At 46.1% G+C, this 23,206-nt stretch overlaps 1 protein-coding gene across 2 annotated transcripts; it reads left to right on the plus strand.

The window, feature by feature from the left end:
- The first annotated feature begins 20,982 nt into the window (after positions 1–20,982).
- LOC119272063 lies at positions 20,983–22,823 on the plus strand. 2 transcript variants are annotated; one of them, XR_005134689.1, is made up of 2 exons: positions 20,983–21,780; positions 22,072–22,823. XR_005134689.1 is itself a non-coding variant. In XM_037553656.1 (2 exons), the coding sequence occupies exons 1-2, from the start codon at positions 21,262–21,264 to the stop codon at positions 22,105–22,107; spliced, it is 498 nt and encodes a 165-aa protein (XP_037409553.1). In that variant the 5' UTR covers positions 20,983–21,261; the 3' UTR covers positions 22,108–22,823. The 2 variants fall into 2 exon arrangements, 1 of the variants encoding a protein (XP_037409553.1); XM_037553656.1 differs by having other exon boundaries at positions 20,983–21,723.
- The last annotated feature ends 383 nt before the right edge of the window (positions 22,824–23,206 follow it).

Below are 23,206 nucleotides of genomic sequence, written 5' to 3' on the forward strand. Positions count from 1 at the left end.
GTGAAGAGCAAACTTCTCACTCGGGGGCTTAGCTGCAGCCCAGTGCTCGCCTAAGTTACAAAAATCCTACCGAGTGAAGAGCAAACCTCTCACTCGGGGGCTTAGCTGCAGTCCAAGAACTCGCCTAAGATATCAAAATCCTTCCGAGTAAAGAGCAAACCTCTCACTCGGGGGCTTAGTTGCAGCCCAGTGCTCGCCTAAGTTATCAAAATCCTACCGAGTGAAGAGCAAACCTCTCACTCGGAGGCTTAGCTGCAGTCCAAGTACTCGCCTAAGTTATAAAAATCCTACCGAGTGGTAAGCCGGACTTCCACTCGGAGGCTTAGCCGCAGCCCAGTGCTCGCCTAAGTGGACTAAGGAATAAGTCGATTGCAGTAAAGGCGCCCTGCTTTGAACCTGCAAAAGACATTTCGAGCCAAAAGCAATCATATTCAAGCACCAAATTCAAGTTCGAATCGATATCTAAAGGAACCGAAAGTGCTCAGGCGTTAAGCCCGTTAAGGTTTATCGGTTACAATTCCACTCGGCATACCGAGGAAAATTTAAAGCGTCGAGCTTAGAAGAAGTTTTTTACCCCTCCTGTGGAGGGCTGGAAGGTGCAACAAACTCATCAAGATCAATTCCGTCTGCGATCCGAGTGGCAGCCGCAAGGAAAGTTTCCATAAAGGACCTGAAGTCGTGTTTCTTGGTGTTGGCCACCCGGAGGGCCGCCAGCTTCTCTTCTCGCGCATCTTTGCAGTGGACTCGGGCCAGACACAGAGCAACATCTGCACCACACCGAGCCGAGGACTTCTTCCATTCCTGCACTCGACCAGGGATCGTGTTCAAGCGAGCCATCAGCGACTCAAGGTCATTCTGAAGTGTCTCCCCGGGCCAGAGCGTCGAGTCGATGCGAGATGTGGCGACCTTCAGCCTTGCGAGATAGTCCACGACAGCTGCAACACGGGACTCCAGTCGGAAAACATCCATGGCAACTTCGTCGTTCACCGGAGAATTGACGGGGTCGAGGTTTGGCTCCAGCCGGCTAGTTTCTTCTTCAAAGTTTTGGCAAAATTCTGCAAGAACGATCACTGAGTCAAGGGAATGGTCGAATGGAAAAACCACGATTGGAAATGATTGCCGAGCATAGAGGTTTACCTTCAAGCATAAGAAACAGCTTCTTGGCAAGACCACTCAGGAAGGCCTCCAGATCATTTTTCTTCCCAGTCAACTTACTGACTTGGTCGGTCAGGGCAGCTTTATCAGTTTTTAGTCGACTGACCTCCTTGTTGGCGATCCCAAGAGCAGCTTTCAGATTGGTATTGTCTTGTTCAAGCTTGGTGACTGAAGCTAACTTCTCGTCAGCAAGCTTGATCTTCTCAGCTAGTTCAAGGACTTTCTTCTGTTGGGCCTCCCTTACCTTGCCTACAAGTTACAGCAAGATCAGATTTTGAAACAAACAAAGGGAAAAGCAATCGTCAAGGTCTCACCAAACATACCTTCGGTCTCCTCCTTTGCCTTCGTCAGTTTCTCCTGAACCAGCTTCAAGTTCAGCTCGAGCTGAGTGTGCTTGTTTTCCAGCTCAGAGTAGCGAGCCACAAGATCACAGGAGTTCTACGAAGAACCAATCGACTAGATGTCAAATATAATTCACTTCCGAGTGAAAAAAGAAAAATCACACGTTTCTAAGACTACAGCCGAATACAAGCATTCGACCGTAGTCTCGGGGACTACACCCAGTGGGTGCACTCAGCGTGCCCCCACTAATCCTATTGAAGATAGAGTCGACCAGTCGACCTCAAAAAAAAGAAGAAGAAGAAGAGAAATGTATTCTTTAAGACTGTAATTGACTGCAAGCAGTCGACCACAGTCTCGGGGACTACACCCAGTGGGTGCACTCAGCGTGCCCCCACCGGTTTGCGAAATCCAGTCGACATAGTCGAATGACGGAAAGATTGAAATTATAAAGCCTAAGGCCGACTGCCAGCAGTCGACCTTAGCCTTGGGGACTACACCCAGTGGGTGCACTCAGCGTGCCCCCACTAATCCTATTGAAGACAGAGTCGACCAGTCGACCGGTTTGTGAAATCCAGTCGACTTGGTCGAATGACAGAAAGACTGAAATTATAAAGCCTAAGGCCGACTGCCAGCAGTCGACCTTAGCCTTGGGGACTACACCCAGCGGGTGCACTCAGCGTGCCCCCGCTAACACGGAGTTTAAATCGACACACCCACTGGGTGACTACTATAAATTCTGGAAAGGAAAAGTTTTTGGTAGCATATCCTAACAGAACAAACGGTGGTCGACTGACCTGAACATTGCTTTGGAGGGCAGAACTGGCGTCGTAAGCTGCCTGGCTCGCATCCCGGATGGTCTTCAACTGCTCCATCATGATTCCTGCCTGGCGTATCGCCTCCTTCGCCGCGCCAGCTTGGTCCTCTGGGACGTGGTGTGTCGTGAAGAGGGAGGGCTGCGGGGCACTCGTCAGTGGATCTGCGAAGGACACGGTGTGTCGAGTGGTGTTCTCCTCCGCCGCGACTAGAGTCTCAGGCACCGTCACATCCTGGGTCACCCTGCTGGCAGACGCCTTCCTTCTCATTATGTGCTTCAGTGGTTCCTCATCTTCATCATCATCAGGGAGAGTGATAACAACATTGGATGGAGCTACAGAAAAGAATCAGAGTTAGAGATCATGAGTCAGTCGACTAAAAATGGCGTTAAGTGTATAGTACCTGGTTTTGAGGTTGCTGCGTCCTCCATCTCATGGTCATCAGCCCGGGCTGAGGTCTCAGAAGTAGCAGCACTGCAACTCCAAAGAATCAATCGACTAACTCCAGCGCCAACCAGAGACAAAGTTCACACAAAATAAGAAGACTTAAGCAGCATGATTACCCTGATATGGTGGGGATGGACACCTTCATCTTCGGCAGGAGCTTGGTCGGCTTTGACGGAGCCGCCCTGGGATGCTTCGGCGCCTTTTCAGTCGGCGCCGGAGAGGTGGTCCGAGGGCGCTTGGTCGACTGTGCAACGGTCGCAGCCCCCTTGCCATGTTCAGTCGAAGGGTCGTGGACAAGCTTCGACCGCCTTTCTGAGCGCGGTGGTACGACCTCCTCCTCCTCTTCTTCCTCGTCTTCAGCGTCATCTTCATCACCGTCATCGTCGTCATCGTCGTCATCACCCTCAGCAACGTCCGAGTCCCACTCCTCCTCCTCCTGGCTCTCGCCCCCACTCGCCTCACCCTCCTCAGTCGGAGCCTGTGCTCCATTGGGCATCGAGTACAGCTCGGTGAGGGCCTGATAGACATCAAGACAAGGATCAATCGACCAATTGGCAGAATAAACAGAAATGAATATGACGAGAACACAGTGGGAGGTGGGGCAGGCATACCTTGTTTGGATCGCTGTTGCAGTCGAGTGGGGGAATCCTTCTGGCTCCTCGAGGGTTATCTTTGTTCCCAGTAACAGCGGCCATCCACCTTTCCAGAGTGGTATCGTCGACTGTTTCTGGATTGACTCGAGTCACATCCTCAGTCCCGCAGTACAACCACATGCAATGGCTCCGGTACTGGAGAGGCTGGATTCAGCGCCTAAGGAAAACCTCCAGGAGATCCATACCTTTCACTCCCTCCCGAACCAACTGAACTACGCGCTCCATCAGCATCTTCACGTCAGCTTTCTCCTCCGGAATCAACTTCAGAGAGGAGGGCTTGTTCACTCGGTCCATGGTAAATTGAGGAAGTCCACTCGACTGCCCTGACGTCGACTCATCCTGGCAGTAGAACCAGGTCGACTGCCAACCTCTGACCGACTCGGGAAATGTCATGGCTGGGAAGGTGCTCTTGTTCCTCACCTGGATCCCCAGACCTCCACACATTTGGACCACTCGGGTTCTTTCATCGCCTGGGCTCGCCTTCTTCACGGTCTGAGAGCGACACGTGAATATATGCTTGAACAAGCCCCAGTGCGGTCGACAGCCTAGAAAACCCTCACACATGGACACGAACGCGGCAAGATAGGCGATAGAATTTGGAGTAAAGTGGTGGAGCTGCGCTCCAAAGAAGTTCAAGAAACCACGGAAGAAAATACTCGGCGGCAAAGAAAATCCACGATCGACATGGGTGGCCAGGAGCACGCACTCACCCTCTTCTGGCTGGGGCTGCCACTCCTTCCCTGGAAGCCTCGCAGCTCCATGAGGGATCAGGCCCTCGTTGGCCATGTCGAGGAGATCTTTCTCCGTGATGGTTGACTGGATCCAATCTCCTTGGACCCAGCCCTTCGGCAGGCGGGATCTAGACGAAGACCCGCCGCGGCTAGTGGATCTCCCCTTCGCCTTCTCCGTCGCCGACGCCTTCTTCGCGCGTTCCAGCGCCGCCGTCTTCTCCTTAGCCATGGTTGCCGGTGAGACGCGCGAGGAGAGGTTGGGCGGAGGCGAGAGCGAGCGCGTTGGGCGGAGACGAAGAGAGCAGAGAAAGAGAATGCTGAGGCACAGTACAAAAAACCCTCGTCGGGCGCATTTATAAGGTCCCTTCCGAGTGGATGACAGGTAGGCCCGGTCGATCTAATCATATCCAGGAACAGCTATGCAGGCGGGATACGTGGCGAAGAAAGCGGCGCGGAGATCGAGGCGTCTATGTCCCGTCCCATCCGAACGCCGCGGTCCGCTCCGCTTCGCGCGCTTCCCCAAATTTCGCATCCTGCGGAATCCGCGAACGGCAGATCGGTCTGTCAGACGCGGGGTTTCCTGCGATCCGTCGCTCGGAGATCGTCGAAGCCCGAAAGATCACTCGACGAAAGAAGAGAATGGATCGAGTCGACTGAAGACAAGTTGCTCACTATCGACGAAGAGATTCTTTGGTCCAGAACAACGCACGACCAGTGTGCAAAGGTTAATCGGAAACAACATCAACTCCTTCCTCACTCGAAGCCTCAATCCATTCAGGGGCTAATGATGGGGTCATGTACCTAGGGTAGGGTCACAGACCTGATCTAAGTACCCTGCCCAAGGACACCCTTGGAAGAGGTCACCTTCCAGTCGACCAACGAGGGACTCACTCGACTGACTTGAAGGACTCGACCACGAAGACTCACTCGACCACCAGAAGGTCAAGAGGCACTCTGCACTGCAACGGCCTGTAATTAAGTAGACTTTATGATAGTAAAGACACTTTATGTGGGGCGTTACTAACTCACCTTAAACCCTCTTCTACGTGGGCTGGCTGGGGTCCTGGCGCACTCTATATAAGCCACCCCCCTCCACAGGTAGAGGGGTTCGGCACCTTGTAACTCATATACAGATAATCCACTCGACCGCCTCTGGGCTCCGAGACGTAGGGCTTTTACTTCTTCCGAGAAGGGCCTGAACTCGTACATCCCTTGTGTTTACAACCTCTCCATAGCTAGGACCTTTCCTCTCCATACCTACCCCCCACTCTACTGTCAGGCTTAGAACCACGACAGTGGGCCCCCTGGCCTTCATCTTTTGCAGGTATTTTTCTTATTTTCTGAAAAGTGGCTCCGTGAAGTTTCAGGTCATTCCGAGAACGTTTGTTTCTGCACATAAATAACACCATGGTAATTCTGCTGAAAACAGCGTCAGTCCGGGTTAGTTCCATTCAAATCATGCAAGTTAGAGTCCAAAACAAGGGCAAAAGTGTTTGGAAAAGTACATACGACAGAGACGTATCAACTCCCCCAAGCTTAAACCTTTGCTTGTCCTCAAGCAATTCAGTTGATAAACTGAAAGTGATAAAGAAAAACTTTTACAAACTCTGTTTGCTCTTGTTGTTGTAAATATGTAAAGCCAGCATTCAAGTTTTCAGCAAAGATTATAACTAACCACATTCGCAATAACGCATAGGTCTCAAGTTTACTCATATCAATAGCATAATCAACTAGCGATCCATAATAAAAAATCTCGGATGACAACACTTTCTCAAAACAATCATAATATGATATAACAAGATGGTATCTCGCTAGCCCTTTCTGAGACCGCAAAACATAAATGCAGAGCACCTTTAAAGACCAAGGACTGGCTAGACATTGTAATTCATGGTAAAAGAGATCCAGTCAAGTCATACTCATTGTAAACTAACAGTAATGAATGCAAATGACAGCGGTGCTCTCCAACTGGTGCTTTTTAATAAGAGGTGACGACTCAGCATAAAAGTAAATAGATAGGCCCTTCGCAGAGGGAAGCAGGGATTTGTAGAGGTGCCAGAGCTTGGTTTTGAAACAGAGGTGAATAATATTTTGAGCGGTATACTTTCATTGTCAACATAACAACCAAGATATGGCGATATCTTCCATGCTACACACATTATAGGCGGTTCCCAAACAGAATGGTAAAGTTTATACTCCCCCTTCCACCAACAAGCATCAATCCATGGCTTGCTCGAAACAACGAGTGCCTCCAACTAACAAGAGTCCCAGGGGGAGTTTTGTTTGCAATTATTTTGATTTAGTTTACATAAAGCATGGGACTTGGCATCCCGGTGACCAGCCATTTATCTCGTGAGTGAGGAGCGAAGTCCACTCCTCTTGAGAATAACCCGCCTAACATGGAAGATACAGACAGCCCTAGTTGATACATGAGCTATTCGAGCATACAAAACAGGATATTTATTTGAAGGTTTAGAGTTTGGCACATACAAATTTACTTGGAACGGCAGGTAGATACCGTATATAGGTAGGTATAGTGGACTCATGTGGAATAACTTTGGGGTTTAAGGAGTTTGGATGCACAAGCAGTATTCCCGCTTAATACAGGTGAAGGCTAGCAAAAGACTGGGAAGCGACCAGCTAGAGAGCGACAACAGTCATGAACATGCATTAAAATTAATCAACACCGAACGCAAGCATGAGTAGGATATAATCCACCATGAACATAAATATCGTGAAGGCTATGTTGATTTTGTTTCAACTACATGTGTGAACATGTGCCAAGTCAAGTCACTTAAATCATTCAGAGGAGGATACCACCCTATCATACCACATCATAACCATATTAATAGCATGTTGGCACGCAAGGTAAACCATTATAACTCATAGCTAATCAAGCATGGCATAAGAAACTATGATCTCTAGTTGTCACTGCAAACATGTTTATTCATAATAAGCTAAATTAGGAACGATGAACTAATCATATTTACAAAAACAAAAGAGGTCGAGTTCATACCAGCTTTTCTCATCTCAGTCGGTCCATCATATATCGTCATAATTTCCTTTCACTTGCACGACCGAACGATGTGAATAATAATAATAGTGCGTGTGCATTGGACTAAGCTGGAATCTGCAAGCATTCAATAAACAGGAGAAGACAAGGCAATATGGGTTCTTTTGTCAGATCAACAAGTATGCATACAAGAGCCACTTCAACAATTTAATTATGGTCTTCTCCTATCGACCCCCAAAGAAAGGAAAAGAAATAAAACTATTTACATGGGAGAGCTCCCAACAAGTAAGAGAAGAACATGAAATCTTTTTGGGTTTTCTTTTTAATTACTACTACAAGCATGGAAAGTAAACTAATTAAAAGCTACAACTAATTTTTTTGGTTTTTCTTAAGGTTTATTAAACACACAAGAAGAAAGCATAAAAAGGAAAATAAACTAGCATGGATGATACAATGAAAAAGTATGAGCACCGACATCTAGCAATGAGTGTGTGAACATAAATGTAATGTCGGTGGGAAATACGTACTCCCCCAAGCTTAGGCTTTTGGCCTAAGTTGGTCTATGGCCACGGCTGGCCTGGCAGATATCCATAATAATAGTTGGGGTCGTACTGAGAAGACGCAGAGGAAGACTCCGATTGCCACTGGCTGACAATCATCTCCGGATCCCACTGGTAATTAGACTGTCGTGAAGGATCAATTTGTGGTTCCGGCTCTGGCTCCTCAGCTGGTGCAGGGTTCCGGTAGGCGTGAATAGCCTTCAACGGAACAAGGTACATGCCTACAGATAAATCAAACAAAGAAGGAGTAGGCAGGGTAATAGTCTCAGGATGGTGTTTATTAAAGAGCAATTGATATTTAAGCTCTCCTTCCCTATTCTTAACAATAAAATCATGTGCCACCATACTTTTATAATCTAGATAAACACGAGGCCGCACTTTTTCTTCCTTCTCGTAATGCCTAACAGGTATGTTAAAATGTGCAGCTAGGCGTGAAGCATAGATGCCTCCAAAGATGGGGCCCTTTGTACGGTTCATACTTAACCGTTTGGCAATAATACCACCCATACTAACAGAGTTATCACCATATAAACCGTGGAGCAAAATAATAATATCAGGGATACTAAGGTTTCCACAGTTTCCGCGACCAATTAAGCAATGACTAGCAAATAATGCAAAATAACGTAAAACAAAAAAATGTATGCTAGTGATTTGTGCATCGGAAACCTTCCTTGTTTCCCCTACAGTGATAGTATCAATAAACCCCTCCACATCATCGCGATGTGGTTCTTCTGTCTTGCCCTCAAAAGGGACTAAACAAACCCGACAAAAATCATAAAGTGACATCTCCTTATGCTCATCATATAAATAAAACTCCACCGTAGGTGGTGAGCTCCTAGAATGGAAATGAAAGTTTTGCACAAAGATATTTGTGAGTAAGAGATACTGATCGCATTGGTCTTGGAGGAAAGCGGTAAGGCCTGCATTCTTAGCCAATTCATGAAAATCTTCATAAATCCCGGCTGCTCTCAAGAAATCCTCGGAAGGCCATTCACACGCTCGAACCTCCGTGGTGCGAGGCAGATTATACTTAGGCTTCGGTGCCTTTTCCTTCGAGCTTTGGCTCGATGATCCCCTCAAAAGTATCCTCCTCATTTTCTGAAAAATTCTGAAATTTTTAGTAACTTCAAAATAAAAGTAAACCAAACTCAATAATATTGACAACAACTACTCCTACAAGTTCCTAGGGCCTATATCATGCATCAAAACTACTCTTGACCATATAAATTTGACATGCAAGCTCAAGAACAGGGTCACCTAAGCAGCAAAAATTTGCAATGAATAAAACACTAGAACAAAAACTAATTGGACCAATGGAGGAGTCACATACCAAGGAACAATCTCCACAAGCAGTTTTGTGAGAGGTGCTTTGAGCAAGGAGATCGAAAATGGCAGCAAAGTGAGCTAGAACTCGTGCTTGAGCTGGATATTCGTGTTTATGGGAGGAATATGAAGTGTGTGGGTGCAGGAATAAGTGGAGGAGGGCCACTATGGGTCCACGAGGCAGGGGGCGCGCCCTCCACCCTCGTGGGCAGGTGGTTGACCCCCCTGTTGTGTTCTCAGTGCCGAATATTCTCAAATATTCTGGAAAAATCATATTTAAATTTCAGGCCATTTGGAGAACTTTTATTTTTGAGGTATTTTTATATTGCACGGATAATCAGATAACAGACAGAAAAATATTTATTTTTATTTTATTTAATGTAAATAACAGAAAGTTAAAGTGGGGTACAGAAGGTTGTGCCTTCTAGTTTCATCCATCTCATGATCATCAAAAGGAATCCACTAACAAGGTTGATCAAGTCTTGTTAACGAACTCATTCCGAATAACATGGAACCGGAGAAATTTTGAATAACACTATGTTACCTCAACGGGGATATGCACATCCCCAATAATAAGAATATCATATTTCTTCTTGACAGTAGGAAGAGGAAATTCAAAACCTCCAAATATAATCGATGGAATTTTTCCAATAGAGTTGATACTATGAACTTGAGGTTGTTTCCTCGGAAAGTGTACTGTATGCTCATTACCATTAACATGAAAAGTGGCATTGCCTTTAGTGCAATCAATAACAGCCCCTGCAGTATTCAAAAAGGGTCTTCCAAGAATAATAGACATACTATCGTCCTCGGGGATATCAAGAATAACAAAGTTTGTTAAAATAGTAACATTTGCAACTACAACAGGCACATCCTCACAAATACCAACAGGTATAGCAGTTGATTTATCAGCCATTTGCAAAGATATTTCAGTAGGTGTCAACTTATTCAAATCAAGTCTATGATATAAAGAGAGAGGCATAACACTAACACCGGCTCCAAGATCACATAAAGCAATTTTAACATAGTTTCTTTTAATGGAGCATGGTATAGTGGGTACTCCTGGATCTCCAAGTTTCTTTGGTATTCCACCCTTAAAAGTATAATTAGCAAGCATGGTGGAAATTTCAGCTTCTGGTATCTTTCTTTTATTTGTAACAATATCTTTCATGTACTTAGCATAAGGATTGGTTTTGAGCATATCAGTTAATCACATACGCAAAAAGATAGGTCTAATCATTTCAGCAAAGCGCTCAAAATCCTCATCATCCTTTTTCTTGGATGGTTTGGGAGGAAAAGGCATGGGTTTCTGAACCCAAGGCTCTCTTTCTTTACCATGTTTCCTAGCAACAAAGTCTTTCTTATCATAACGTTGATTCCTTGATTGTGGGTTATCAAGATCAACAGCAGGTTCAATTTCTATATCATTATCATTACTAGGTTGAGCATCATCATGAACATTATTATTAGCATTATCACTAGTTTCAGGTTCATTACCAGATTGAATTTCAGCATCAGAAATAGAAATATCATTTGGATTCTCAGGTGTTTCAACAATAGGATCACTAGAAGCATGCTAAGTCCTATCATTTTTCTTTTTCTTCTTTTTAGAAGAACTAGGTACATCTATGTTATTTCTTTGAGAATCTTGCTCAATTCTCTTAGGGTGGCCTTCAGGATATAGAGGTTCCTGAGTCATTCTACCAGTTCTAGTAGCCACTCACACAGCATTATCATTATCTTTACTATTCAATTCATTGAGCAAATCATTTTGAGCTTTAAGTACTTGTTCTACTTGAGTGGTAACCATAGAAGCATGTTTACTAATAAGTTTAAGTTCACCTTTAACATTAGCCATATAATCACCCAAGTGTTCAAGCATATTTGAGTTGTATTTCAATTGTCTGCCAAAATAAGCATTAAAGTCTTCTTGCTTAGCCATAAATTTATCAAACTCATCTAAGCATGGGCTAGCAAATTTAGTAAATGGGATTTCAGCTTTATCATATCCATAGAGGGAATTTACCTTTACTACCTGTGTCGGGTTATCAAGACCATGAGTTTCTTCAATAGGTAAAGGATTAAGATTATATGTTTCTTCAACAGGCGGTAAATTAAGACCATGTATTTCTTCAATATGAGGTAAATTCTTAACATCTTCAGCTTTAATACCTTTTTCTTTCATAGATTTCTTCGCCTCTTGCATATCTTCAGGACTGAGAAATAGAATACCCCTCTTCTTCGGAGTTGGTTTAGGAATAGGCTCAGGAATTGGCTCCGGAGGTGTCCAATTATTTTCGTTTGTCAACATATTATTCAATAGAATTTTAGCTTCATCCGGTGTTCTTTCCCTGAAAACAGAACCAGCACAACTATCTAGGTAATCTCTGGAGGCATCGATTAGTCCATTGTAAAAGATATCAAGTATTTCATTTTTATTAAGAGGATGATCAGGCAAAGCATTAAGTAATTGGAGAAGCCTCCCCCAAGCTTGTGGGAGACTCTCTTCTTCAATTTGCACAAAATTATATATATCCCTTAAAGCAGCTTGTTTCTTATGAGCAGGGAAATATTTAGCAGAGAAGTAATAAATCATATCCTGGGGACTACGCACACAACCAGGATCAAGAGAATTAAACCATATCTTAGCATCACCTTTTAATGAGAACGGAAATATTTTAAGGATATAAAAGTAACGAGTTCTCTCATCTTTAGTGAACAGGGTGGCTATATCATTCAATTTAGTAAGATGTGCCACAACAGTTTCAGATTCATAACCATGAAAATGATCAGATTCAACCAGAGTAATTATATCAGGATCAACAGAGAATTCATAATCCTTATCAGTAACAAAGATAGGTGAAGTAGCAAAAGTAGGGTCAGGTTTCATTCTAGCATTTAGAGATTGCTTACTCCATTTAGCTAATAACCTTTTGAGTTCATTTCTATTTTTGCAAGCTAAAATAGCTAAAGAAGCTTCTTGATAAGAAAAACATAACCCTTAGGAATAACAAGTGATTCTTCATCATCACTTTCATCAGTATCATCAGATTCAGTATTTTCAATCTCTCTAGCCCTAGCAAGTTGTTCATCAAGAAAATCACTAAGTGGCACAGTAGTATCGGGCATAGAGGTAGTTTCATCATAAGTATCATGTATAGCAGAAGTGGCATCATCAATAACATGCGACATATCAGAACGAATAGCAGAAGCAGGTGTAGGTGTCGCAAGCTTACTCATAACAGAAGGTGAATCAAGTGCAGAGCTAGATGGCAGTTCCTTACCTCCCCTCGTAGTTGAGGGATAGATCATGGTTTTTGGATCTCTCAAGTTCTTCATAATGATAAGCAGATATATATCCCAAGTGACTCAAAGAATAGAGCTATGCTCCCCGGCAACGGCGCCAGAAAATAGTCTTGATAACCCACAAGTATAGGGGATCACAACCGTTTTCAAGGGTAGAGTATTCAACCCAAATTTATTGATTCGACACAAGGGGAGCCAAAGAATATTCTCAAGTATTAGTAGCTGAGTTGTCAATTCAACCACACCTGGAAACTTAATATCTGCAGCAAAGTGTTTAGTAGCAAAGTAATATGATAGTGGTGATAATGGTAGCAAAAGGTAACAATAGTAAAAGTAATGTTTTTGGCATTTTGTAGTGATGATAGCAATAGCAACGGAAAAGTAAATAAGCAAAGCACAATATATGAAAAGCTCATAGGCAATGGATCAGTGATGGAGAATTATGCCGGATGCGGTTCATCATGTAATAGTCATAACCTAGGGTGACACAGAACTAGCTCCAGTTCATTGATATAATGTAGGCATGTATTCCGAATATAGTCATATGTGCTTATGGAAAAGAACTTGCATGACATCTTTTGTCCTACCCTCCCGTGGCTGCGAGGTCCTTACGGAAACTAAGGGATATTAAGGCCTCCTTTTAATAGAGAACCAGAACAAAGCATTAACACATAGTGAATACCTGAACTCCTCAAAGTACGGTCATCACCGGTAAGTATCCCGATTATTGTCACTTCGGGGTTAACGGATCATAACACATAATAGGTGACTATAGACTTGCAAGCACTACAAAAAAAGACACATTCGTGACATTTTGGGTCGAACGAAAAAAATTTCTATCATACATATGACATTTCTATGACGATAATTGTGACAAAACCCAGTATCATCATAGATGTGGTGGGCTCCTACTTCTATGAAAAAAAATCATGACAGAAAATGGGCTTTTCGTCCTGGGCGGGCCGGAGACACAGCTGCATGACATTCTTTGGGCCGTCCATGACGGAAAAAACCGTGGTAGAAGCGAGGGGGAGGAAAATTTCGGGGAGTTCCCGGTTACGGTGGGAGGTCGGGGGCCAAGCGATGCGCATTTCTCTCGTACACGTACGCGCGTGTGTGCGAGGCGTTGGCTCTAACTGAACCTGAGCGAGGCGTTGGGCTCTAACTGAACCCGAGCGGTTGCACTGCAGGCTACGCGTTACTGAACCCGAGCGATCGATCGATGGCTGTTAACTGAACCCGATCGAGCGATTCCTTCGCTACTGCTGCTAACTGAAGCCGATCGATTGGATGAACAGTGAGCGTTGCGGGGGGGTGGATGAATAGTGAGTGGTGGTGTTGCCTCTGGTTGAACAGGACCCCGTGGTGTGGTGGAGGGCTGGATGAACAGTAGACGGTGGAGGGGTGCCCATGGAGGGGTCGTTGAACAGGACCCCGTGGTGTGGAGGGCTGGATGAACAGTAGACGGTGGAGGGGTGGTTGAACAGTAGCCGGTGGAGTAGCGCGCGGTAGAGGCTGGATGAACAGGAGCCCGTGGAGGCTGGAGGAGGTCGACGGTAGCCCGTGGAGGTTGAAGGAGGTCGACGATGGAGATGAACAATATCCCATGGAGTCCCGTTTTGCAGTATGCCACACCCCTCCCGATGAACAGGACCCCCGTTTCGACCGTAGGAGGTCCGTTTCGTCTGTTTTGTGGTACGCCACACCCCTCCCGATCAACAGGACCCCCGTTTCGACCGTAGGAGGTCCGTTTCCTCCGTTTTGTGGTACGCCACACCCTCCCGATCAACAAGACCCCCTTTTCGACCGTAGGAGGTCCGTTTCCTCCGTTCTGCGGTACGCCGGGCCTCGTTTCCATCGCCTGTTCCGTCCAAGCCCTCCCGATGAACACGACCACGCATCCCGTTCCGACCCAGCCGGTTGGCTCCCACGCGTTCCGTTGCCTCCCGATGAACACGACGCATTCCGTTGCCTCCCGATGAACACGACGCATTTCGTTGCCTCCCCATGAACACGATGCATTTCGTTGCCTCCCCATGAACACGACAATGACTATGTTTCTTCGTTCCGACCCAGCCATGTACACGAGCCCTGGCCGTACGTATGCGCGAGTAGGTGTTCAAGACCCCGCCCGTATGTACACATACGTGGCCGTATTTTCTTTCTTGCACCCTGGCCGCTGTACGTACGTGTACATGCTACGTGCGCGCCTCTACTACGACACGTGCGTGCCTCTACATCGACTAGTATGTACGTACACGTTCGCGACCAGAATGACAACGCTACGTACGCTTCGACCAGGTGGGTCCCGACTGTCAGGCACTTCCTTGCGTGCGAAGAAGTAGCTGGTGGGTCCCAGCAGTCAGGGGGGCAAATCGTTTTTTTGCCCGGACGCACTTCCTTGCGTGCGAAGGTGTAGCTGGTGGGTCCCAGCAGTCAGGGGGAAACGTTTTTTCGCGAAATACGGTGGCCCGTCCGGTGGGTCCCCGCTGTCAGGTGGAGGAATAATTATTTTGCACGTAATAAGGAGGCACTTCCTTGCTGCGGTCGTGGACCCAGCTGTTAGCCTCTCCACGTACAGTCCACGTCCGATGGAAGCCGTTCCTTGACCATGTTGACCATGCCGCACCGAGAGCACCAGGGCGATGGACGACGGCGAGGCCTAGGAAGGGGACGACGCGGAACCGGGGAAGACGCGGCAGTGGATGCCCACGCGTAGAGGAGTACGAGGGTTCACTGGTTCGCTACAGTGTGAGGCTGCCGTCGTCGCAGAATAACAGGGGGTGTGGGTGAGTAGAGGGATGGCCTGGCCAGCGGTGGGAGTAGTAGGGGGTGGTGAGGCCTCCGCCGCATCACAGCCGGCCACAGGAGGTAGGAGCACGAGGCACGACCGGTGTTGGTTTGGGCGGCTGGAGCAAGAAGACCAGAGGTTGAAGAAGCACTACGGCCGTTGGATGGACATCGTACGGTCACTGGAGTTAGAATCGTGCATATTGACTAAGTTGACAAAGCCCTCCATCCCCGTCAACTTAGTAGGACCACAAGTCAGCCTGCCACTATATTGGGTCCCAGCTAACAGGGGGAGTATTCATTTTTTTGTGCGTAATAAGGAGGCACTTCCTTGCGTGCGAAAATATAGCTGGTGGGTCCGAACTGTCAGCAGCGGTAACATTTCTTTCGCGAAATACAGAGGCCCTTTCGGTGCGTCCCTGATGTCAGGTGGAGCAAACATTATTTTGTGCGTAATAAGGAGGCATTTCCTTGCGTGCGGCGTGGACCCAGCTGTCGGCCTCTCCATGTACAGTCCACTTCAGACGCATGTCGGTCATTGACCACGTTGACCAGGCCGCGCCGAGAGCACCAGGGCAGTGGACGACAGTGAGGCCTAGGAAGGGAACGACACGGAGGCAGGGAAGACTTGGCAGTTGTTTCCCACGTGAAGGGGAGTACGACTGTACAAGGGTTTACTGGTTCATCTACCATCGCAGGAGAATAACAACAGGTGTGGGTGAGTAGAGGGATGGCTAGGCCAGCGATGGGAGTACGGTGGGGCGGTGAGGCCTGCGCGGCAGCACAGCCAGCCGTGGGGAGGAGGGAGCAGGCAGTCCCGCTGGCGCTTGTTTGAGCGGCTGGAGCAGGAAGAGCAGAGATTGAAGAAGCACGACGGTCGTTCGATGGACATCGTACGGTCACTGGAGCTAGAATCGTTCATATTGACTAAGTTGACAAAACCCTCCATCCCCGTCAACTTAGTAGGCCCACAAGTCAGCCTCCCACCATGGTGGGTCCCAGCTAGCAGGGGATATTCATTTTTCTGTGCGTAATAAGGAGGCACTTCCAGTGGGTCCGAGCTGGCGGCGGGGGGGGGGGACGTTTTTTTCATGAAATACGGTGGTCCGTCCGGTGGGTCCCAGCAATCAGGGGCAAACGCTTTTTCGGGAAATACGGTGGCCCGTTCGATGGGTCCCAGCAGTCAGGGGGGAAACGTTTTTTCCGTGAAATACTGGTGGCCTGTTCGGTGTGTCCCTCTTGTCAGGTGGAGGAATAATTATTTTGCGCATAATAAGGAGGCACTTCCTTGCGGCTGCGGTGGACCCAGCTGTCAGCCTCTCCACGTACAGTACTCTTCCGATGGAAGTCGGTCGTTGACCACATTGACCACGCCGCGCCGAGAGCACCACGGCGGTGGACGAAGGCGAGGCCTAGGAAGGGGACGATGCGGAGCCGGGGAAGACGCGGCAGTGGATGCCCACGCGGAGAGGAGTACGAGGGTTCACTGGTTCGGCTGTGGTGTGAGGCTGTCGTTGCCGCAGAATAACAGGGGGAGTGGGTGAGTGGAGGGATGGCCTGGCCAGCGGTGGGAGTAGTATGAGGACGATGAGGCCTCCGCGGTAGCACAGCCGACCACGGGAGGCAGGAGCATGCGGCACGACCGGCGCTGCTTTGGGCGGCTGGGGCAAGAAGACCAGGGGTTGAAGAAGCACTACGGCCGTTGGATGGACATCGTTGACCATGCCGCGCCGAGACCACCAGGGCGGTGGACGACGGCGAGGCCTACGAAGGGAACGACACGGAGCCAGGGAAGACACGGCAGTGGCTGCCCACGTGGTGGAGAGTACGAGGGTTGACTAGTTCGGCTACCGTCGTCAGAAAATAACAGGAGGTGTGGGTGAGTAGAGGGATAGACAGGCCAGGGATGCGAGTATGATGGGGCCGTGAGGCCTGCCCGGCAGCACTGCCGGCCATGGGAGGCGGGAGCAGGCGGTTCCAACGGCGCTGGTTTGGGCGACTGGGGCAGGAAGATCAGAGACTGAAGAAGCACGATTGCCGTTAGATTGACATCTAACAGTCGGACGCTGGTAGAGTCGATTGCTGACTAAGTTTTTTTTTTGAGAAACCTTGTGTACGCATGAACTTAGTAGGCCCACATGTCAGCCTCCAAATCTGTGGCAGACAACATAAAGCCCATTTGCTATTTTTTATAATTTGCAGCCCAGTTGCTAATTCTTAAATAATTTATTACAACCCATTTTCTGCCCACGACCACGGTCAAAAAGTTCAACCTTATTTTGCATATTTCGGTGGAGTCCGAACTGTTATAATCCCGAAATGATAAACATTTTTTAAGAACTTATTGATTTGCCAAAAAAATCGTTTTGTTTTTGTAAGCAAATAAGACGTGGGACAATTGAGTTGGTTTAAGGGAAAATCAGTGGTAAAAAATCAGCGCTGGGTGGGAAAAACAACAAAAATAAGGATATAAATATGAAAAGGGAATTTTATGTGTTTTCAATATAATGATACGTGTATATGAACTAGTAAAACTATAGGTAAAGATTAGAAAACGGATGTAAGACATGCGTTTCAAGAGGATAATAGAACTGGGTTGTGTGTTTGATTCAGTAAAAAAACTGCATGCGGATGTTGTAAGACAAAATATAATTAACGCTGACGGGCCAGAGGCCAGTAGATACCTGCTGGATCTTTGTGCCCCGTTGTCGTCATGGGCTGGGTCTGTTAAAAACAAAACCAACCCTGGGCAGTCTACAGCCCAGTTGAAACTTGCTCGACCTGAAAAAACAATATACGTGCTCAATAAACGAGAGAATTCTGCAAGTACAGACTGATAACTGGGTTGCAGCATGGATATTATTTTTTTATCGTGATAATAAGTGCATGCACTTGTTTCAAAAAAATTGGAGAACTGGGAATTCGAATGGCAGGTGCTTATGCTATCCATCAAATAAAAATCAGGTGCCTGAAAATTCATTTCGAAACAAATGATTTAGCTTTATATCCACGTCGACCCTCGGCATGATAGTTGGAAGCAAATGCAAGTTCATACCAAAAGATCGTTAACAACGATACCAACTTGCGGACGACAATGTAGTACAACTACCAATACGAAACTAACTTATAGTCTTTTTACTCCTGGCCCTAGTGTTCGTCTGGTAGAAAATCTTGCAGAGGACCAGCTCCCGCTCCTTCTCTTGCTCCAGGTCCCCGAGGTGGTACTGGTGCATCACCCAGTTGGTCCTTTGCTGGTCGAAGTTCTTGTTAGTGTGCAGCACCAGAACCTTTTTTGCTGCCCGTCTGCTGGCCATTGACCATCACCGGCAAGGTATTGCCGGTCTTGTGCCACATCGCGTGCATGCCGCACTCCGACTGTATCTTGCGACGCATCCACGTGCCCCTTTTGAACACCCTGAAATTGCGCTGGAAGAAATGCTTCCTTAGGCCACTCAGTGTGATACCTGCAGTATTATGGAATACAGGTTTTAGTGTACCTAGTTGGCATTTTCATAACATCTTTGGCATGTTACAATCACTTGTTTCACTTTTTATTAAATCTCAAATTATAATTGCTTCACCAGGTTTGCGTCTAAAAACAATAGAGCTATAAACAAAGGAATATGTTTGTGTAAGTAGACGGCCGATCGGTGTCTTACCTGGAAGTTTTTCAGGTTGGGTGTAGCATATGCCGTGCTCGCTGTCGATGGTTGGTATGAACAAATCGATGAGAGACTGAAATCTCGCGCTGTCAGCACTCACTTTGGCCTCAAGGTGCTCGATCAGCTCCTGATCCGTGGGATCGAACTTGACGCCAGCCGGCAGCACCGGCCAATCCTTCTTCGATTTGCATCGGTAATTCCAGTTATATGGTACTCAATGTATGATCAATCGACTGTTTTAAGTGAATGATAAAAGATTTTGACAGATAAGTGGTACTCCAAATCTGAAGTCCAGAATACCCGAACACGTCGCCGGGATTCTTGTGTCACCTCACGCGCAGCGTGTTGTCACGTCAATTCAATATGTGGACATGATGAATAATTTGACCGACGTATACTAGTAATGCTACTGTACTGGAGCACTTACTAGTCGTATTTAGTGTCATTATTTATACATAAGTTTAACTAACAATATATATATATATATATATATATAGGAAAATGGGTTGGTACTCCTAGGAGTACATACTCCCACCAACACCCATCATCGTTGCAACCATTCACCCCGCTAACTACAAAAAAAAAGCTAACTAACTTCGGATAAAGCCTTTGGATTCGAAAATTAGTTGAACTGATTCCTTTTTTTCAGCTCTTGTAGGCGTGTCTTCCATGGATTCCATTTGAAACAGCGTTCTCATCTCTTGCCAGCACACATGAACATAAAAAAAAAGAGCATCGGCTCACCTCCTCCGCCGCTGACCGACCGCCAGACTTGGTAGACATGGCCGACGATGATCCCCGTGCTTCTTCCCTGTGGGAGGCTTCAACCAGCACGTCCATCAATCGGAGGAAGATTGATTCATCATCTCTAGTTTGCGAGGGTACGTGCAATTGGTGTTCCCGATTTTTCTGTTCGGCTACCACAACCGTGTGTATGTTTCCGCTGATCTCTCGATCCATTCCTTTCCAGTATGTCATCGTCGGAGAAGAAAATAGGATGAGGATGATTGATCGGCCAAGTCTACTAGTACTAGGTAAGGTGTCGTTCCAGTCAAATCGATGCATTCATCTTTTGTTACTTTTGTTCCAGGCTGCATTTGTTAGTCAGATCGAGCACCCAAGGAGTCAAGATCTTGTTAACTTACTAATAATTTCTATATACCTGCAGTGTTATGGCCTATGGTGCAGGGCAAAGACGACGAGGATGACACGCTACTTCGTCCGGCTACTCCATGGCCGGCGTGTCTCCTGTCCTCTCAATCTGTCACACGTACGTCCCGGTGCATGCATGGTGTCAGGCCGAAGAGCACACAAATCTACATCTAGGCCCTGGCCACTAGCAACCGCTGATGCACTTAGCCACTTACCCAATGTATTCATATTGTACGCATATAATAAAGTGGCTAGTACGTCGACGTAGAAATAGTTAGGAGCTTGCTTTGCACTCACACAATCGAGTCATGATTGTTACTGATGATCAAAATTTTATGTATTTTTTATGCCTAATGGGTTTACTACTTCTTCTTCGGTTGTATATAAAGCTTCCAAAAAAAATCAGTATATAATCCTCCAGAATAAATCAGTATATAGTCCTCCTAAAAAATGAGTATATACACTTTGTAACGCAGCATATACCCCATCAAAAAATATAGTATAACGCTGTAGAAATAAGACATACTCCTTTTGTAGTTGCATATACCCAATCACAAAAATACACTGAAACAATTAGTAATACATACTCCTTTTCTATTTTGGAAATGAACGTCCATTTCCCTCTTCAGCAAGTGCTTTATTTTTCTATGGGTAGCCTTGTGTTTTTACTGCCATACGACGACATTACAAAATGTATTACACCCATTATTCATCTAGTTTTTAAAATACTCTTTTATGCATACTTTGAATTTATCACTCATTTCGGGACCAGCCCGCTCTCTGATTGCAGCTACTCGACTCTCACATAAAGCCAGTATATACTCACGTAAAAAAAAGCAGTATTGACTCCCTTACAGAAAAAGAAGTATATACTCCCCTAACAAAAAAGGTAGTATATGCTCCATTACCAAAAAGGCAGTATATACTCATACACAAAAGGTGGTATATATTGTCTTCCCAAAGAAGTAGTATATATCTTTTTCCTTGCGTTAAAGAAGTAGTATAACCAGAACAGATAGTTCATACTTGTGTTCATACTTGTGTGCAGAAAAAAATAGTATATACATACATCTGGGCTATTCTGTTTCGCGTAACAGAATATTATTCTGTTATCATTATTGAACTGATGAATTCGGATGATTGTACTGATGTTGTCATTTGGTTGAACTGATCGTTTTTATTAGAATAGTAAATAAGAGCCCCTCCTGCTCGCTCCCCGTTCCGCCGGCCACTCCAGCCGTCGACTGACTGCTCGCGGCCGATCCCTCCACCCGCCCACCTCCCTCCCAGCAACCCAGGCTCCACCCTAGGCACGGCGATGGGCGCCGGGGCGGCCGCCGGCGGTGACATCATCCACCAGAACAACAACGCGCCCAAGATCCCCGGCTGCTCCAACGATTTCATTCTCGTACGCCCTCCTCTTCCTCCTCCCGGCCTCTCCCGAGTGAGTGCAGGCCCGAGCCCATGGGTATACAACCTCTGCGCCCCACACAGGGCCCCTGGTTTTGAGGGGCTGATCCAATCGAGAATCGCTCGCTCCAGCGACCAGCGCACTGTTGGGCGCCGGCGCATAGGCAACCGCCGCCGCCGCGCCACATCGCCGGCACGCAAGCATACTCCACGGCCGCACGCGCCGCTCCATCCTGCTGTACAAGGAGTCCTACGAGGCCCTGCTGCGCGACCCCGCAGAGAACGCCAGGGAGCTAGTGCAGTTCGTCCTTCTTTGGGCTGTTCATCTTGGCGCACCTTATGCCCTGGAAGCCAACACAACAGGCTATTTGTATCCCCCTCCTCCTGATCTGCTCATCCTTGACACTGTTTCAGCTTTGTTGATAACGTATGAGTACCACTGATTCAGTCTTGTTGATGTCCATAATTCATTGTATTTTCTGTTAGAATTTCATTATTCTTGCTATGCAAATTTCAGTGTATGTCAATATGTCCTGTCACAATTTTAGTTTCTTGTTGTACTGAACATCAGTGTCGATGTTGTCCACTTTTCAGTGCATAGTCTCTCTAAGTTTCAGTGTGCTTGCCCTGCTATTTTACTGCATTTATCAATTGGGTAGCTGCCTTTTATCAACTGTACTAGAGTTGGCTTTAACCGTCTGATCTTTCTGTTTTTTAGGCGCATAGCGAGTTGGCCTTGTTGCTTCAAGGATGAATCTGTCGATATGATATTCAATGGGAACAAAAAGTATGAAGCTGTTAGGCGATGCAGCTTTTTGTTGCCGGGAATTCAATTAGCCGATCGCAATGCTCTGGCTTGGACTCTGGAGGAACACCGGCAACTCTGTTTTGGAGTTAGGTATTTTTTTGTACTGTGAGCTGAGGAGATTCCATCGCTAATTAATTATCCTGCAGTATGTTGTTGCTGGTGGAGCTACTATAGTAGTATTTTATCAAGGGCTAATGGCAGTTACTCGCTACTGCATTTGACATGAGACTGAGCACCATATGCGCTATAAAATGACAGCTCGTATTTTGCGAAACTTTCGCGCTAGGTGGGCAACGAAATTTCACAAATAATTGTCAAATGCAAAACTTTCAAAAAGGCTAAAGATTTTAACCCAACATCTACGCAAAGCTATCGAATATGTGAAACTTTTTTATGTTGAACGTTTTCTCAAATTCGCAACTGGTGAAGAGTAATTTGAAATACGGTGCGACCCTTCGTCAGAAAAAATAAATTACTCGTACTGATCTCTGTGTGGTGTTTGTACTGAGGAGGTATTTTTCACAGATTAATTTTGAATATATCCGGAAAAAAAAATACTTGAAATGATGGTCGTATGAATTTGTACGAATTTGTACTGAGCGTGTTTTCGCAGACTAGACTTTACTCTCTTTTCTTGGTATGGCTTTTCTTCGTAATTTTTCAATGGTTTAGGGTATCGTAGTCCTCGAACTTGCATGGTTTATATCATTAAACTGAATAATGTTTTTTCAAAAATAAAATGTTTTATGTGTTTCTTTTTTTGAACTCATTTTTTCAACGATGTTTTGGACTTCTCGTGTTTTGTGACTTGAACTTTTTCCCATTTGAATTTCCGTCGGTTTTTCTTTTGTTTGAGCTTTTTTTGTTTGAGCTTTTTTCCAAACTTATCTGAGACGTCATGTTTGAACATACAACTTTTGTAGTTGTGAACTTGTCGTTGTTTCCATTTGTTAAGTTGTTTTTTTCCTTCGAACCTTTACTGTTACATTTTTTTGCAAATTTATTGTCCCTTTTGAGTCAGAACTGATGCAATTCTTAATTTTTA

This window comes from Triticum dicoccoides, chromosome 3A (assembly GCF_002162155.2).
Source record: "Triticum dicoccoides isolate Atlit2015 ecotype Zavitan chromosome 3A, WEW_v2.0, whole genome shotgun sequence".
In the NCBI taxonomy this organism is placed as follows: Eukaryota; Viridiplantae; Streptophyta; class Magnoliopsida; order Poales; family Poaceae; genus Triticum; species Triticum dicoccoides.